This window comes from Sebastes umbrosus, chromosome 13 (assembly GCF_015220745.1).
Source record: "Sebastes umbrosus isolate fSebUmb1 chromosome 13, fSebUmb1.pri, whole genome shotgun sequence".
In the NCBI taxonomy this organism is placed as follows: domain Eukaryota; kingdom Metazoa; phylum Chordata; class Actinopteri; order Perciformes; family Sebastidae; genus Sebastes; species Sebastes umbrosus.
In genome coordinates, this window is record NC_051281.1 from 935,827 (window position 1) to 955,123 (window position 19,297).

The 19,297-nt window shown below is 43.8% G+C and overlaps 1 protein-coding gene across 1 annotated transcript in view; it reads left to right on the top strand.

The window, feature by feature from the left end:
- Positions 1–9,166, top strand: part of slc49a4 (solute carrier family 49 member 4) — a 70,696-nt gene extending 61,530 nt beyond the window's left edge. Inside the window, exon 9 of the mRNA XM_037789893.1 lies at positions 7,685–9,166. Coding sequence (XP_037645821.1) covers positions 7,685–7,800 — 116 coding nt within the window. The 3' untranslated portion in view covers positions 7,801–9,166. The remainder of the gene's footprint in view (positions 1–7,684) is intronic.
- Positions 9,167–19,297: the final 10,131 nt, after the last annotated feature.

Consider the following 19,297-nt stretch of genomic DNA (forward strand, 5'->3'; position numbering starts at 1 on the left):
ACAGCTAAAAACCAAGATGGCGACAGCTAAAAACCAAGATGGCGATGGACAAAAGCCAAGATGGTGACAGCTAAAAACCAAAGTTGGCGGTGGCCAAAAACCAAGATGGTAACGGCTAAAAACCAAGATGGCTACATCCAAAAACCAAGATGGCGACAGCTAAAAACCAAGATGGTAACGGCCAAAAACCAAAGTTGGCGATAGCCAAAAACCAAGATGGTAACAGCCAAAAACCAAAGTTGGCGATAGCCAAAAACCAAGATGGTAACAGCCAAAAACCAAGATGGCGACGGCTAAAAACCAAGATGGCGACAGCTAAAAACCAAGATGGCGACAGCTAAAAACCAAGATGGTAACGGCCAAAAACCAAAGTTGGCGATGGCCAAAAATCAAGATGGTAACGGCTAAAAACCAAGATGGCTACATCCAAAAACCAAGATGGCGACAGCTAAAAACCAAGATGGTAACGGCCAAAAACCAAAGTTGGCGATAGCCAAAAACCAAGATGGTAACAGCCAAAAACCAAAGTTGGCGATAGCCAAAAACCAAGATGGTAACAGCCAAAAACCAAGATGGCGACGGCTAAAAACCAAGATGGCGACAGCTAAAAACCAAGATGGCGACAGCTAAAAACCAAGATGGTAACGGCCAAAAACCAAAGTTGGCGATGGCCAAAAACCAAGATGTTAACGGCTAAAAACCAAGATGGCTACATCCAAAAACCAAGATGGCGACAGCTAAAAACCAAGATGGTAACGGCCAAAAACCAAAGTCGGCGATAGCCAAAAACCAAGATGGTAACAGCCAAAAACCAAAGTTGGCGATAGACAAAAACCAAGATAGTAACAGCCAAAAACCAAAGTTGGCGATAGCCAAAAACCAAGATGGTAACAGCCAAAAACCAAGATGGCAACGGCCAAAAACCAAAGTTGGCGATAGCCAAAAACCAAGATGGTAACAGCCAAAAACCAAGATGGCGATGGCCAAAAACCAAGATGGCGACGGCTAAAAACCAAGATGGCGACAGCTAAAAACTAAGATGGTAACAGCCAAAAACCAAGATGGTGACAGCTGAAAACCAAAGTTGGCGATGGCCAAAAACCAAGATGGCGACGGCCAAAAACCAAGATGGCAACAGCTAAAATCCAAGACGGCGACAGACGTAAACCAAGATGGTGGCTGCCAAAAACCAAGATGGCCAAAATGCCGAACTCAAGGCGTCAAAACAGCGGTCCACAAACCGATGGGTGACGTCACAGTGACTACGTCCACTTCTTATATACAGTCTAAAGGGTATATATTTATCTTCTTAATTCGGCATCATAGCGAGATATATTTCGGGATAAGTCTGGTGTTATTCTGTATTCTTCTTATTGTCAGCAAACCTCTCAACGCTTTCCAACTTGCCTACGCTGTCGGTGGATCTCAGTTTCACGCCAGAAATGGCACTTGATTCTAGAAAATAAGCCTTATTTCTAGAGGAGCTTTGGAGCAGGACTCTAAAGCTGTCCGCCGCCACCACAGAGACCTGGTTTCAATTCATTCATTAGGACAGCTGGTCTGAAATACAAAGCAGACGCAGGTTTGACTCGATACGTTTAACATGTTTGAGAATGAGTCTGGAGGGATGTTGACTTTAATTTAGTTTCCATAGTAAAAAGGACAGTAGCTGAGGGATAACTCAAACTGACCAAAACTGTGATCCAGATGACAGGCAGTGTATTTTGAATTCTCTGAAGCAGTAGTGTGTCAGGATGGTGATAAATCATGGATTGGACAGCCGGTGTAGATGGAGCAGCTGTAGCAGGAGGTCTCTGGCTCTGTTTCAACTGATTCTAGAAAAATCCTGAAATAATAATCCCTACTAAAGATGAAGAAACAGGTCATAAATATATAGTTCCATTAAAAAGGCTCAGCAGTTTTCCCAGAACAGCTGGGCCGTTTTTAACCAACATTACTCAAACAGGAGTAAATAGAGCATTTGTCTGGGACTATTTTCAGAGGCAGATTAATCCACATTTGGTGCTCTAGTGAGTATCTGTGGCAGCAGGACGGTGGACGTGGGATCCAGTCTAAATAAACTACAGTGTTTGTGTTCATGGTAATGAAGGGACATGTCACCCAGTGCCACCGTTTTGCTCATTGATGTGTTTTTAATAGTTTATTAACAACAATGGAGCTCTGTGATACAGAGGAAGAAGATATCTCAGTATCTGTTAGAAGGATCAGTTCATTGTTGTTCCGTCTTTTCATGGGATTTCTCCCATATTTTGACCATATTGTTGTTGCTCTCTTCAGCGTTAGAGTTAAGTGATAGAATAGTCTGGGCTTAATTGACTCTCCTCAATACGATAAACAGTAAGTCGTACTTGTTTGGTCATCAGACTCTCATTGTGTTTCTTTAAGTGCTAGTGATCAGCAGGTAGAGCGAGTCGACTACTAATCACAGGGTTGGCCGATCGATCACTGGCTCCTCTTGTCCACATGTTGAAGTATCCTTTGGTGAGACACTGAACTCAAGTTGACCTCCTTTAGTGACGGCCAAAAACCAAGATGGTCACTGCCAAAAACCAAGATGGCGACGGCCAAAAACCAAGATGGCGATGGACAAAAAACTAAAATGGCGACGGCCAAAAAAACAAGATGGAGACAGTGAAATACCAAGATGGTGATGGACAAAAACTACAAAGGTAATAAACAAAAACCAAGATGGTGACGACCAAAAACCAAGATGGCGATGGACAAATACCATTAAAACTCTCATGGTATGAACGGCGATAGAAGACATCGACTCTGCCTTGCCTTGCCTACTGTGAAGATTGACCCTGACGCTGATCAAACAGTGAGTGTTAGTTAATGTTTGTAGATCAGCTGTGTGCTGTTCTCCTGAAGAGATCACTCCCATGAAGATTAATTTGATTATTATGTAAATTCCCGTCGGAAGTATTCTAGCGGGCCGTCTCATTACTCTAATTTCCTCTCTGTAGGCCCGTAATGGATGTAGCAAATAATATGCAGACTTCAAAACTGATGAATTCTTCATGAGCTTCATCTTTTCCAAAACCCGTCCACCTTCCTGATATTGAAAATTGGCCTTTAAAGAGATTTCCATCTCTTTCCAGTTTACTTCTAGGGTTGGTTTTTCCTTCTGGCTGCCCACGGCCTCGTTATTCATTCTGAATTATGGCTCCCCGAGCAGAGAGGCGTTTATGAATTTACCTCCTTGTCCATTTTAATATCCATGAGAGGCCGGTCTCGGCTCAGCGAGCCCTACATGGCCTCTTGACTCTGTTGTCCTGTTTTAGAAATCCCCCCAAACTCTCTGAACCATGTGACTCAGAAACATGAATGGAGCCTCCGGGCAATATATCTGAGCTTGTCGCTCCTTTTCGATTTCATCTGCTGTGTGTTTGTGTCATTTAGCTGAGGTGTATCGGGCAGAATACAAAGCAGCAGAGAGGTATTGTGGAGCAAAAGAGCCTCAAAGGTTTAGTCGAGGATGAAGAGGAGGAGGAGGAAGATGAGGAGGGAGGAGAGTTTAGTTTCCTTCATGGGGGGAAGCAGAGATTATTCAGCTCAGAGAAATAATTGCTGCAGTTCTTTAGTCCCAAGTTTTTGTTTTTTTGTTTTTACTAAACTTTGCATTCTCGTCAGAAGTGAAAATGTCTTTGCAGACTAACTTCTTCAACCCCCCGTAAAGACTGTGGAGGTGTTTAAAACAAACAAACAGCCTCTCTTTGTAGAGCTCCATCCCTCCTGAGAGAATAAAAGACTTTTCCTGTTTTATCTTTTTTTGGTTTGTTTTTGAGAGTTTTGAATCATGAAGAAACATTCACAGAATAAATGAACAGCGGCACGTTAACGCACAACACACCTAATATCAGTACATTAGAATCTATGGCCCCGACCACGGCTCTGAAATATCAGTACGTTAGAATCTATGGCCCCGACCATGGCTCTGAAATATCAGTAAGTTAGAATCTATGGCCCCGACCATGACTCTGAAATATCAGTAAGTTAGAATCTATGGCCCCGACCACGGCTCTATAATATCAGTAAGTTAGAATCTATGGCCCCGACCACGGCTCTGAAATATCAGTAAGTTAGAATCTATGGCCCCGACCATGACTCTGAAATATCAGTAAGTTAGAATCTATGGCCCCGACCATGGCTCTGAAATATCAGTAAGTTAGAATCTATGGCCCCGACCACGGCTCTATAATATCAGTAAACTAGAATCTATGGCCCCGACCACGGCTCTATAATATCAGTAAGTTAGAATCTATGGCCCCGACCACGGCTCTATAATATCAGTAAGTTAGAATCTATGGCCCCAACCACGGCTCTGAAATATCAGTAAGTTAGAATCTATGGCCCCGACCACGGCTCTGAAGTATCAGTAAACTAGAATCTATGGCCCCGACCACGGCTCTAGTTGCAGCTGAACGGACCGAACCTGGTCCGTCCAGCCTGTTGAACAATAACAAACCTTCTACTGAGTTCACAAACTCTTTGTCAGACATTATGAGTGATGACTCTCTACAGGAGTCCTCACCAACCCGTCCATCTACAGTTAATATCTCCACATGCATCATAATGAGGACGTGGTCACTCCGTGATGGATGGTCTAGTTCTTTACACACAGCTCGTCTAAGTATCTTCAGGTGACCCCGGTCGTCTCCGACACCGGGCCGCCGCAGTCATAAAGGAGAACCGAGCTGCTTTCATTACGATGCTGCGTTGACCTCAATTAAGACCGATCAAGGCCATAAGATGGCTGTCGGGCCGCAGCTCTGTCTTCATCTGTACCGGCGGTGTGCTGACGGTGGCAGCTACAGTAATGGGCCGTTAATGTGATGGACGGTCCGACGTTCACGCTGACGTCCTCTGAATATGATCACAGAGTCACGGTGAACCCGGTCCAAACGTCCCATTCACTTGAGGTCAGTTTGAAAATAACCATGTTAGTTTTTCCTCGAGCGAAAGTTTGAAGCGTTATTTAGCCTCTTTCCCCACGAGCTAGTATGACATGGTTGGTACCGATGGATTTATTAGGTTTTTTAGTTTCATGTGATATCAGTACCTTCACTCTAGCTCTAAAACTGAACCTGCTACAGCCTCTGTTAGACTGTAAGGTTGGTCGGGACTTAGGGGATTAAACAGTGATCATTAAAATCTAATAATCAACTTAAAAGCAAACTGATGAACTGAAAAGCCTCCAGAAACCAGAACAGAGTGACTCCTCTCCGTCCTTATATCTCATTTACTCTACTCGTCTCCTTTCATCCTCCTCCTCCTCTTCCTCCTCCTCCTCCTCTTCCTCCTCCTCCTCTTGTTCAGACAAACTTTAACTGTTCCCTCCAAACTTCTCTCCAGTCGTGTCCTCAGAGATGTGAGTTAGGACCAGTTGAGCTGCTTGTCCATTTTTATCACATCACCTGATTCAGTTACTACAATTACCAGTCTGACCATTAGCATTCAGGCCCAAACAAGTCTCCCAGACTTCGTGCACGTGAGGAAGCGAGACGGAGTTAGACGGAGTTAGTCGGCAGGTGAGATAAACACAACTCCATTAACCTGCCTCTCCTCGCCGGGTCTCCTGCTGTCCGGCTCACACCCTCCTGATTAATGAGGCTGCTGCAGACGCCCTCACCCAATCTCCACCTCTCGCCTCCATTTATCCTTTGCTCTCATCTTCACACCTCTCACCCTTCATTCTTTCTGCTCGCGCAAGAGATGAATTCATAATTGATCACGAAGAAGAGGCGGCAGCGGCGGCGGCGGTGCCTCTTCATGCATTGATCAGCTCTTCAGGCCCGGGCAGCTAATTGACGATATCATGAGAAGCTGGCTGATTGGGATCGAAGTGGAGCCGGCGTGAGTTGAGACACATTGTGCTGGCGAGCTCTCCGGGGCGCTGCCGCCGCCGCCACATACAGCGACCTGATTTCTCTATATTTAGTCTGGCTCGTTATCTGGACCTGAGCAGCAGCCTACTGCCACCACATCCTCCGTTCTGGACGTTGGCCCTCGCCGCGCAACGTAGATTCTATAGCCCCGACCACGGCTCTGAAATATCAATAAGTTAGAATCTATGGCCCCGACCACGGCTCTGAAATATCAGTAAGTTAGAAACTATGGCCCCAACCACGACTCTGAAATATCAGTAAGGTAGAATCTATGGCCCCGACCACGACTCTGAAATATCAGTAAGTTAGAAACTATGGCCCCGACCATGACTCTGTAGACTGTGCAGTGTATTGCTAAATCTATGGCGCTCTCCGTGGTGCTGAAGTAGTAGACGGATATGTAATTGCGACTTTTTCTCTGAGTACCACCGAAGCCCCCAGGAAGAGCGCCGGTCGTTGACGTCATGGCCAAATGGCGGTGGCTGACTGGGATCGAAGTGGAGTCGGTGTGAGTTGAGACACACTGTGCTGGCTGAGGCTCCCGGGACACCGCCGCCGCCGGCGTACAGCGTACAGCGTACAGCGACCTGATTTCTCTATATTTAGTCTGGCTCGTTATCTGGACCCGAGCAGCTGCCTGCTGCCACCACATCCTCCGTCCGGGCTGAGCAACGTAGATTCTGCTTAACGTCTCTGTCAGGACCAAATCAGCTCGGCGGCGTTGAGGCGCCCGGCTTCACGGCGAGCGCTACTTAATGTATTAGAAAGAAGGAGCTTATTGATTCGGTCCAGGCGAAGGTGTTGCAGGCGGCGTGGTGAAGGCCGAACAGAAGAAGAGGTTATTAGTCTGACGAGTGGAGATGCCGACGGTTGAGTGCAGCTGCGAGCTTCCCATCTGCCCTCCAGTCCAGCAGACAGCAGCTCTCCGGTGGTTAATGGACCCGAACAGAGCTGAGAAAATAGAAGAGCTCATTCTGCTCCATGTTTAGGTTCAAGTGGAGGTCAATGATAATGGGGAACGCTGCCAATATCATTGAATTATTCAGAATCATTATGAACGACAGCTCAGGAGGCTCTTCTTTATTCCCTGTACGGTCCGTCAGGAATCTATTGATTAGCCATTAGTTCTATATGATCCTCATAAATTATTCAATGTCACCTCATACTAACTCTCATTAGGATCCTGGATGGACGTAGACGACTCATAATTCATCATGAAGGAACACCTGGTCATGTGTTGTGGTCTGTTGCTGACGCGGGGTTCATTTCCTGTTCAGATTTTGAGTCAATATAATCTATTTTTCTGAGTGATAGTACGTCTACAACCTGCTGAATCATTTATTTTATTTTATTTTGTGTCTCAGAATCAGAAATACTTTATTGATCTCCAGGGGGAATTGTTACAGTTGCTCCCATTCTAGAATATAAATATATTTTAACAGAGAAATTATGAGAAAAATAGAAATAAGTATGTAAAAATGTGTGCATTATACTACAGTATAACACAATAAATATTGAAAAAATAAAACTATATAATAACAGCAGTGTAAATAATAATAATGCTGAAAAATGGGATCTATGATTTAAGTGCGTAAAAATGCAAGAATAGTATAAATAAATAAGAATATAGTTTGAATATACAGTATAAATAAATGCAGTGTTAATGCAAGAGTAAACCAGCTCACATCGAGACCCAACGTACCACGTTGTGGATCCGATCTGAAGCAGACGATCTAATCCAAACATCTCTCTTTCTCTTCTTCTTCTTCCTCCAGATCTGTCGTGGTTGAACTGGTGCGTCACCGGCTCCTGTCTCTTCAGCCTCGTCCTCATCCTCTTCTTCAGGGAGTCCTACGACCGCCTCTACCTGGACGTCTTTGTCTCCGTGTGACGACGACGACTCGATGATATAATTATTCTTGCACAAAGACGAGAGGAGACGAAGGGAACGTCGAGACTCTTTTTAACGATTTTAGGATGTATATATATATTGGTAACCATGATGATGGATCGCTGTCGTACAGCCGCAGACGAGAAGCGATTCTACGCCGGCGTTTACTCTTTCTACGTGGTCGACTCGATGCCATGATGACTGTTTAACACCCGTTTTTATTTGTCTCTTTATGTTTGTGTGTTAACAAACGTTTGTTTGACGGTTTAATTTTCTTAACCAGGCGTGTTTACAGATGATGTACGTTGATCTCCGTGTCGCTCTGCGCTCCTTCCTCGAACCGGACACTCAGAGCTTCTGACTCCTCTGAGTGTCGACCCCATAATGAGGAAGTTATGAGCTCCATCAGCCAATCAGCAGGCCTGGCTGTGCTGAATCGGGGCTAATCGGGGCCCGACACTGTGAAGTGACCCGTGGTACCGTCACTGAGAGGCAGGTACTTTAGGTTAGGTTTTTATCGCCCTCTCAAGACGAATATTATGCAAAAATGATGATTTACCAAATTGATGACTGACTGGACGCCGGCCAGAGCTGGAATTGGAGAAACCTGCGGGAGCTGTTACACCTTCCCATTTCAGAAGTTGTTCAGCCTGTTTACGGAGAATCTAACTCAATAATGTTCATTTTTTTTACAGTTTTTTAAAGATGTGTTTTCTCCAGTAGCCTGCCAGTATTTATTGGAAAGGTCTCAACACTAACAGTTTCATACAGACATGAGGATTTACGTTGCCAAGCTGCAGCTCCTCCAAAGCACCAGCAGGTGTCTCTGCGCCAACTGACAGAAAAACCTGAAGGGGGAAACAAAAGAGAGTTTCTTGGATTGGTCGACTGATTAAACTGGAGCTGTGACAGAAAGCAGCTCCAGATCTGGAGGGAAACAAAAGAAACACATCAAATGAAAAGCAGACTAAAGTTTTCCTCTAACGTCTCTTTGTGTCTTTGTGTTGCTCAGCAGCAGCTAGAAGAAGTGTGTTAACGTGTGTTCCTCCTCCGGGGCTCCGCCAGGCTCTGGAACCTGTTTTTTTTATTTTGTATTACTCTCCTTGTACAGAAAAAGGTTCTTTTACCTTCTGACGTGTTGCCTTAATTGCCCAGTGCTGTGCGTTTCTACCACACTGTGACTATTTTATCTGTATATGTATATATATATATGTTGTTAAAGGTCATGTTCTCCTGTCCTGCAGCACACTCTCTGTGGTTTCCCGGCGTCGGGTTTTAAATGTTCTTGTTCTGTGAAATGGAAAAAGAACAACTGTGACTGTTGAATATTTCCAGCACCTTATTAAAATAAACATTTTAAGATTAACGCTACTGTTAGTTTGTTTCTACTGCATGTCTCCTACATCTCCATCAGAGCCTTTCAGAAGTGTCTTAAACCTGCATCCTGTCTACCAGCCAGCAGGGGGCGACTCCTCTGGTTGTATAGAAGTCTATGAGTCTACTTCTCTCTTGATTTATTCCCTCAGTAAACATTGTAAACATGAGTTTATGGTCTCAATCGCTAGTTTCAAGTCTTCTTTAAAACAGCATGATGTTTATTTAGTAAATGATGGTCCCATTTCGAGTCAAATAGACCATAAAGCAGGGGATGCTTTAGGGCGGGGCTACCTGGTGACTGACAGGTCGCTACCACGGCGTTGTCCGGTCTGGGAGTTGTCCGTGTTTTCATCTTAGAACTTTAACTCTTTCACAGTGTGTTTTCACTTCATCAAAGTTAATTCTAACATTTTTGGTCGCCTAAAAATGTCTTATTCAGCGTTCGGTTGTACTTAGCTCCACCCTCTCAGGTCACTACTGGTTGAAAAAAAACAAGATGGCGACGGACAAAAACCAAGATGGCGACGTCCAAATCCAAGATGGCGACGGCCAAAAATCATGATGGAGAACTCGAGGCTTCAAACCGTAGTCCACAAACCGATGGGTGGCTTCACGGTGACGACGTCCACTTCTTCTCTACAGTCTGTGATGGGAACGCCTCAAACACTCATAAAGCTACAAATCTGTGCTTTTAGTTTGTTATCGTGTTTCTTTCACATCCAGAGAACAGAACCAACCTGCCGTTCTCCATCCCCGTACCTCCAACCTGCCGTTCCCCATCACCGTACCTCCAACCTGCCGTTCTCCATCCCCGTACCTCCAACCTGCCGTTCTCCATCCCCGTACCTCCAACCTGCCGTTCTCCATCCCCGTACCTCCAACCTGCCGTTCTCCATCCCCGTACCTCCAACCTGCCGTTCTCCATCCCCGTACCTCCAACCTGCCGTTCTCCATCCCCGTACCTCCAACCTGCCGTTCTCCATCCCCGTACCTCCAACCTGCCGTTCTCCATCCCCGTACCTCCAACCTGCCGTTCTCCATCCCCGTACCTCCAACCTGCCGTTCCCCATCACCGTACCTCCAACCTGCCGTTCTCCATCCCCGTACCTCCAACCTGCCGTTCTCCATCCCCGTACCTCCAACCTGCCGTTCTCCATCACCGTACCTCCAACCTGCCGTTCTCCATCCCCGTACCTCCAACCTGCCGTTCCCCATCACCGTACCTCCAACCTGCCGTTCTCCATCCCCGTACCTCCAACCTGCCGTTCTCCATCCCCTTACCTCCAACCTGCCGTTCCCCATCACCGTACCTCCAACCTGCCGTTCTCCATCCCCGTACCTCCAACCTGCCGTTCTCCATCACCGTACCTCCAACCTGCCGTTCTCCAACCCCGTACCTCCAACCTGCCGTTCTCCATCCCCGTACCTCCAACCTGCCGTTCTCCAACCCCGTACCTCCAACCTGCCGTTCTCCATCCCCGTACCTCCACCTGCCGTTCCCCATCGCCGTACCTCCAACCTGCCGTTCTCCAACCCCGTACCTCCAACCTGCCGTTCTCCATCCCCGTACCTCCACCTGCCGTTCCCCATCGCCGTACCTCCACCTGCCGTTCTCCATCACCGTACCTCCACCTGCCTCCACCTTTCCCTCAATCAGTTTATCATAATCCAGCTCTTTTCCATTCACTCTTTGCCAGATTGTCTCTTGTGCTTCCAGCCTTCTGACCTGACCAGCGTGATGCCCTCCTGCCCATCTGACCTTCGTCTCACCCCTCTGGATACCTGTTTTATCTGCCTGTCTGACCTTTGACCCCTCTGGATACCTGTTTTATCTGCCTGCCTGACCTTCACCTGACCTTCGACTACAGGTAATCTCTTTACCTCACCTTCCTGTCTCTGAGTCGTGCTCCTGGGGTCAAACCTGTTACAGCTGCAGAGCGTTCTGGTCCATGATTTGCTCTCTATGGAGGGTTTAGTTTGTGAAATTGTGTCTCACTGATTATAGATTCCTCTCAGAATGTCTGCTGAACAAATGTGGGAGTCTAGAAGGAGACTTCTGCTCTGTTGTTATGTTATTATCGGGTCAGTGATCTTAAGAAACCAGCAAGAAAACACTAGAATTTAAAACTGATCCAACCTATAAACCCGCCCGGTGTGGCCAACTCAACTAATAAAACAGATAATATTAAGAAGATGACCAACTCTGGCTTTAATGTTTAAAGCTGACGTCGCACCGGAAGCGTAGCGCCGACCCTCCAGTTCCCCCTCAGGTAAACACTGTTACCTCTGTCAGTACTTTCGCCAGTGTTTGTACTGTTTAGCATTGTTAGCACCATTAGCTGCCAGCTGCTGGCTTGCCGTTGAAATGTTGAGAGTCACTGAGAGGCAACAGAAACTCTCACAATCTGAATCTGTTTTTCAGTTTATTAAAGTTCATTTGTAACATTTTGGTCGCCTTAAAATGTCGTCAGCGTTCGGTTGTACTCAGCTCCACCCTCTAGTGTCACTTCTGTTTGCAAAAACCAAGATTGTGATGACTAAAAACCAAGATGGTTACGGCCAAAAACCAAGGTGGCTACGGCCACATAATGCAACCAACAGCATCTTTGTGATAGACCTTTATGTTTATGGTTATTTTCTCAGACCAGAAAACGTTAATAATTTAGTGTCGGTGTGTGTCGGTTTAGACGGACGGAAGGTTCCAGTCTTGAGTTGTTGGTTTTTCTGGTTTAAACTGACTGTTCCTTTAAAGCCTCCGATGACATCATCAGTCTCTGGGGGGGGGGGGGTCTGAGTTATTTTAGCAGCTCAGTAATGTTCTCCAACATCGTCCCGGGACACCTGCGTTCTAGGAAATCTTAGTTTCCTTCTTCTCTTCTATGGATACGAACATGTCTGACCTCTCGGCATGACGTCACTGGTTTTAACCCCCCGCCCCCCGGTGTCCCAGCTGGAGGTGAGCTCATGCTCTGCTGCTGGCGAGAGGCGAAGGTCTCTGGAGTGAGTCTGCATGCAACAGGCTGCTGAAGTCTTCAGTCTGGTTCCTATTAGAGCGATCGCCGGCTCTCTGAGATTAATCTCACCTCGTCTACAAAACGATCCCGTTCCTGATCTTCTGACCCTCCGAACCAGGAATCAAATTCACAAATGACAAACAACGATGGCAATCAGAACGGATGTTTTAATGTCGGGTGGCATTTAGAAACCAGACTGGCGAGGATGTGAGATTAATCCTCTGTTTGGTTTACGGTGATCTGTTTGGTTTTAGACGAGCTGTCACAGGAACTCAACACAAAATCCTGCAGAGAACAGAAACACAGTTTCCTCCTCTCGTCCAGCCTCCGTCCCCTCGGGGGTTAAACCTAATCAGAAATATAATATAGAAAACAACACGGGAAACAGGCGATTCCTGCACATACAATACATGAAGCAGGTAAACCTGCCAGAAGACTGAACAGACTAGTTATTAATGATGCATTGTGGGTGTGTTTGTTTGTTTGGTTGTTGAGTTGCTTCAGATGGTCGTCAGTCACACAAACACAGTTCATAAAAACTGTTTTTAAATTAGACTTTATAATTCATTTGGAATGGTTGTTCAGTCCTGGAGGATTTAAATTCAAAAAAAGATCTCATAAATCAACCCTGTCGTATTTATATATATAATCTCTGTTGATTTATTGCGTCCTTTCCATAGAAAACCATGGAAGAGTACGGAGGACGGAACCTGCCAAAATAATAAATATATAAATAAATGACTCGATAAATAAATAAATATGTATAATAATGAAAATATATATAAATATTTATTTATGTATTTACTTTTATTACAGCATGATTTACAGCAAAATAAATAATGAATGCAAAAATAAATAAATACAAATAAATGCAAAAATGAATAAATAAAAAACAAATAGTAATGCAAAAATGAATAGAAAATAAAAAATAACAAAATAAAATAAACCAATAAATGCAGAAATATATTAATAATAAATGTGAAAATAAATAAATAAATTAAAAGAATAATAAAAATAAATAGATAAATAAATAAGTGAATTAATAAAAAGATAAATTAATAAAGAAGCAAATAAAACGTCAAATGTCACATTTGATCAATTTATTAATGGCTATATTTATGTTTAATATTATTTTTGCTTGTTAATGACATATTTATTTATTGATTGAGTCATTTATTGATTGATATTTTTTCTATTTTAGCAGGTTCCGTCCTCCATACATGAGATGCAAACACACACACACATATTTAAATGCAGATGATTTCCACTTGTTGAAGTTTTATATTCATGTCAGAGACACAGAGAAGCTGCAGGAGGCTCAAACCTGATTCAGTCCTTCTATCTGATGTGGAGATGAGCAGAAACAGAGCAGCTGTTTTATTCACACAGAGGGACGTCATTAAGTTACTAAGGAGGAAACACTTTTATTTTTTACAATGAGGTCTTTTACAGAGAGAGAGAGACAGACAGACAGACAGACAGACAGACAGACAGGTAATGATGCATCCACTTCACTAACTGTTGATCAGCCGGAGTTCAGCTGTCTGGGCGGGTCCTGGTCTCGTAGGTCTCGGAGCTCTCCGGGTCTCTGGGGGACACAGTAGTTTCCTTTTACCCACAAGCCATCTGGGTGTTTTGTCTTTTGTTGTGGAGCCTGTCGGCGCTCTGAAAGCAGCTGGCTGGTGTCGCTGGCTGGTGTCGCTGTCAGCCCGTCTTGACGTTTTTATAACCATCTTTTGTGTTCTGCTCTCTCTAACATTTCCCCGTTGCTCCTGCTCCTCTTCTCTTCTCTTCTCTTCTCTTCTCTTCTCTTCTCTTCTTCCTCTCGTGGCTCAAACTCTCTTTTCAATGTCTCCCCGAGCGCCACAAGTCCCTTAATTGACTTCTCCAGGATTATGAAAAATGAGCCGTGCTTACAAAATGGCTCATTTAGCAGCGCCGCCGCCATCACAGAGGCCTGTTACTTTATCTCCAACATATTAAAAAGTGGTGCTGATGAGGAGCGATGGGCTGCAGGAGCTACCGAGCTATAACCGCTGTCTGACAGCCAAACGCTAATTTACCAATTCATCACTGGGTGAATTTGAGGTATTTGTGCACTCCGGTGGGAAAACACAACATATATTAAGGTTTAAATGCTCCGGCGTATTAATACAAACCAGGAGACAGAAGACACACACTCACACATCGGGCTGATTTAGAGCTCAGCGAGTGTTTCCGTTGCAGGTTTACAGGCTGTGACAGTTACTGTGTGACAGCTGTGTGTCCCAGGGAACATATAAAACTCACTCATGCTCATTAATGAAGCATCAGCTATAAGTGCACAAACATAATACAGATAAAAGCAGCACTCTCTGCTGACAACAGGTGTGAAGGCTCATTATATAATCATCTATAGTTAACACCATACCATTATGCTCTCTCTTTAGGGGGTCTAGGGGGTATTTAGGGGAGATAGCAGGTCAACAGTAGATGTTACATAGAAGTGGTGTTCATCATCTGAAAGCTGGAACCTGAAGATTAATCTGAGATGCAGCTCATTGTGTACAAAGGTTTAGAACATGATGATAGAAGTATCTGATGGTCATCCTCATGATCTGTTATGTCTCATAAGTTGTTGCAGCAGTTTTTGGGTTGATTCCATTTGTTACACAGATTTGGTGCTAAATTTAACCATTTCTTACCACTGCAGAATTGATACAAATTATCAATAATCCCTTCAAAATACCACATTAAGACACCAAGACCTTGAGGAACCCCTGAGAAAAAGACATGCTGTGATTTGGGATCAAAAACTTTTTTTTTGAGATTTCTGCAAGAATTGCATTGTTTTGCGATTGGATGGCGAACACTTGTGTTGCTCAGAAACCCCCTTATTGTCAATCTAGCTAGGATTCAGAGGATGGATGGATCAGACTAGAGACCTAGAGCATTCAGAGGATAGATGGATCAAACTAGAGACCTAGAGCATTCAGAGGATGGATGGATCAGACTAGAGACCTAGAGCATTCAGAGGATGGATGGATCAGACTAGAGACCTAGAGCATTCAGAGGATGGATGGATCAGACTAGAGACCTAGAGCATTCAGAGGATGGATGGATCAGACTAGAGACCTAGAGCATTCAGAGGATGGATGGATCAGACTAGAGACCTAGAGCATTCAGAGGATGGATGGATCAGACTAGAGACCTAGAGCATTCAGAGGATGGATGGATCAGACTAGAGACCTAGAGCATTCAGAGGATGGATGGATCAGACTAGAGACCTAGAGCATTCAGAGGATGGATGGATCAGACTAGAGACCTAGAGCATTCAGAGGATGGATGGATCAGACTAGAGACCTAGAGCATTCAGAGGATGGATGGATCAAACTAGAGACCTAGAGCATTCAGAGGATGAATGGATCAGACTAGAGACCTAGAGCATTCAGAGGATGGATGGATCAAACTAGAGACCTAGAGCATTCAGAGGATGGATGGATCAGACTAGAGACCTAGAGCATTCAGAGGATGGATGGATCAAACTAGAGACCTAGAGCATTCAGAGGATGGATGGCTTTCCAAGCTAGATTGATCAATCTTGCAGAAATCTCAAAACGTTTTTGATCCCAAATCACAGCATGTCGTTTTCTCTGGTGTTCCTCAAGGTCTTGGTGTCTTAATGTGGTATTCTGGAGGATTATTGATCATTTGTATCAATTCTCCAGTGGTAAAAAATGGTTAAATTTAGCACCAAATCTGTGTAATAAATGGTATCAACCCAACAACTGCTGCAACAACTTATGAGACATAATAGAGCATAGGGGATGACTGAATTATTTCTGATTAATGACCAGATCAACTTGACCCTCAGTGCTGAGCTGCATCTCAAATTAATCTTCAGGTTCCAGCTTCCAGATGATGTTCACCACTTCTATGTGACATCTACTGTTGACCTGCTATCTCCCCCTAAAGACCCCCTGGGCCTCCCTAAAAAGAGAGTAAAACTGGTCTCTTGTGGGTCTCAGAGGAGTGCTGACAGCTAATGAAACAAGATGACATGTTTCTGATTGAGTTAGTAGATCGGTGCTCTGAGGCTGAACGATGCTGCTGCTCTAGAAGTTAAATCACCATCGGGATCCTTTCCAACGGTGTTCGAGGTCACACCGCCTCCATCTATTTGGAAGTTCTCCAACTTGAAGCCTTCAGATGAAGTTTGATATTCAGTAGATTTAGATTCAGGATGGAGTTTAATCTTTGGAAGAAAAAGTAAAATGTGTTTTTTTAAAGGTCAATGAAAACATGTCAGAAGGTCAAAGCTGATGAGCCGTGATGCTGCCTGTCGCTGATGAAGTACCCTCCTCTTCTTCTTCTTATTATTCCTAAAACTAGCTGTGTCAAACTTCCTGAGACGAACTAAAGCGGCGTCGTCTACCTGCAGAGCCAGGTTCTGCTTGGCTGAGGCTCCTCAGCTCTAATGCAGGAGGACGTGGCCCTGACGGAAGCAGCATGTCCTCTGAGCAAGAGCAATTATGATAACCATGCAAGCGGAAAGGCTGCAGCCAGACGAACAGCGTGACGGGCTTTGATCCGGCAGGCTGCCTATTTAAATCACAGCTCACCTCCCCTGCAGGCGCCGTCCTCCGCTAATGTAGATGGGCTTTTAAAAGGGAGTCTGGGCCCCGTTGCAGGCTCCTGGGGGGGCTCCTCTGTCGTGATATGCAGCTGTTTCAACCCCTGAAACCTCATTTGTTTCCTCCTCATCAAAGCTGAGTGAAGGTGCTTTTGTTTCAGGGCGGACTGCTGAGTGATGTTTCCTTTAAATGGACATTCAGACGCTACGCCTCAGCGGCGTACAGCAGCACCACTGAGGCTCGGAGGGAATACTTAGATCAATTAACTTTCTATCAGACCACAGACCAAGTCTTTGTGAAACTCTCTGAGCTTTGGATCCAGACTGTCCTGACTGTCCTCGACTAGAACTAAAAAGATTTCAACAGAAAAGGACTGAAGGAAGAAGCATCACACTCAGTTTGACCCTCGACTCAGGACACCAAACACTGAGGGGAGGAATTAATGAACACACCAACCTATCAGATGAGAATAAAACACACAGATATCAACCCCTTTATTTAATTATATTGATGTTATTTATTTATTTTTATATTCTGTTTTATTTTGTAAATGTGCCTTAAACACACAGTATGTACTCTGTATCTGTCCTGTTCAGGTGGCGGTACTACGGGGATATAAATAGGTGCTGGGAATCTGGTGTATTTATTTATTATATTATCTATTTTATTTATATTATTATTATTATTATTTGTTTTTTATTCCTAAATTAAAAAAAACCATATAATTTATTTTTTATTTAATATTTTTTATGTATTATTATCAATACTATTTATTTGTTTTTATTCATAAATTAAAAAAAATATTCATTATATCATTTATTTTTTATTTAATATTTTATTTATTTAGATTTGTATTGCAGTTATTATTATTATTATTATTATTATTACTTTAAAATGTTTACTTTTTTAATAGTTTGTTTTTCAATGTACAGCATCGACATTATTTGTAGGCTTTAAAGAATAAAACTGGCAATAAAGAAAATAAAGAATTTCTTATTTTATATTTATTTATAAACTTATATTAAATTATTATTTCCCTGTGTTGTCATCCAAAAACTGTTAAAAACACATCAATAAGCTCCAACATTGCACTGTAAATTAAAATTCTGCCGCTGTCAATTAGCTTTGTTTTTTACAGGATACAGATTAAAACAGTGACGCTGTGTTAAGGCACAAATAAAAATAAAAATATCTATAGTATAGTGTAATTTTATAATTTTATCCAACATGTATTTCAGTTTCCAAATGTGCTCAATAAATATGAGTATAGTAACTTTTGCATTCATATAGACATATACAGTATATAGTGATTTTTATCCATAATAACAGCAGTTACTGTTAGCTGTTAGCTGGAGATGAAACAGAGTCCTGGCTGAGTGTAGCTGCTGTATGAGAACTGTATATTAATATTTACACTCATAATTAATGAGAAGACGTGTTATTAAGTGTTTTTTTAATTAATGACTGGTGTGTGTTTCTGATGCCTCAACACAGGTAACAACTACTAAAGACCCACAACCTGATGCTACCTGGAGCACCTGGACCACCTGATGCTGCCTGGACCACCTGGACCACCTGATGCTACCTGGACCACCTGATGCTGCCTGGACCACCTGGACCACCTGATGCTACCTGGACCACCTGGACCACCTGATGCTACCTGGACCACCTGATGCTACCTGGACCACCTGATGCTACCTTGACCACCTGATGCTACCTGGACCACCTGATGCTACCTGGACCACCTGATGCTACCTGGACCACCTGATGCTACCTGGTTGGTACTGATGGATTCATCAGGTTTTATGGTTTAATATGATACCGGGATCTTCACTCTAGCTTTAAAACTGAGCCGCTACAACCTAAAAAAGTTGTGTTAATGAGTTAAAGAAATGAGTGGCGTTAAAACGACTTTGTGTGTTAACGTGTTATTATTGCGTTAACTTTGACGCCCCTAGTAAAAATAATTAGTTGATAAATACTGTTGCCTGATCTGCTGTGTTTGAATCAAGCAGCTTGTGTAAAGTATCCTCTACTGCTCCAGTATGTCTACAGGTATTTTACTGTATATAGGCCTACTGGGCGTCTTTGGTTATTTATTACAGGAGTTCAATCTTATTTTGTTTTCAGGTTGTAGCTTGAATGTTCTCTGGGTATCATTTTGGTAAATATAAGTATTGAATCTGACTTGGTACCGGCAGTGATGACCTTCTTCTTGTGGCGAGGAGGAGGAGGAGGAGGAGGTCAGAGTCTAGACACCAAACAATAGTCCGTCTGTATCATGTGAATTGGCTGACTGAATTATGATTATCTGTCTGAGCACCAGAAGGGAAATAAAACAGAAATCACAGTGATGATGGCCTCTCTGTGGTCGTCTTGAAACCTGTGAGGTCTGATTCTGTGTGACCCCCACTGAGCTGAATATTATAGGTGCAACAGTTCAATGAGAGTCCGGGCTGGGTCGGCGGTTTCATTAACCCGTCCCACTTCCTG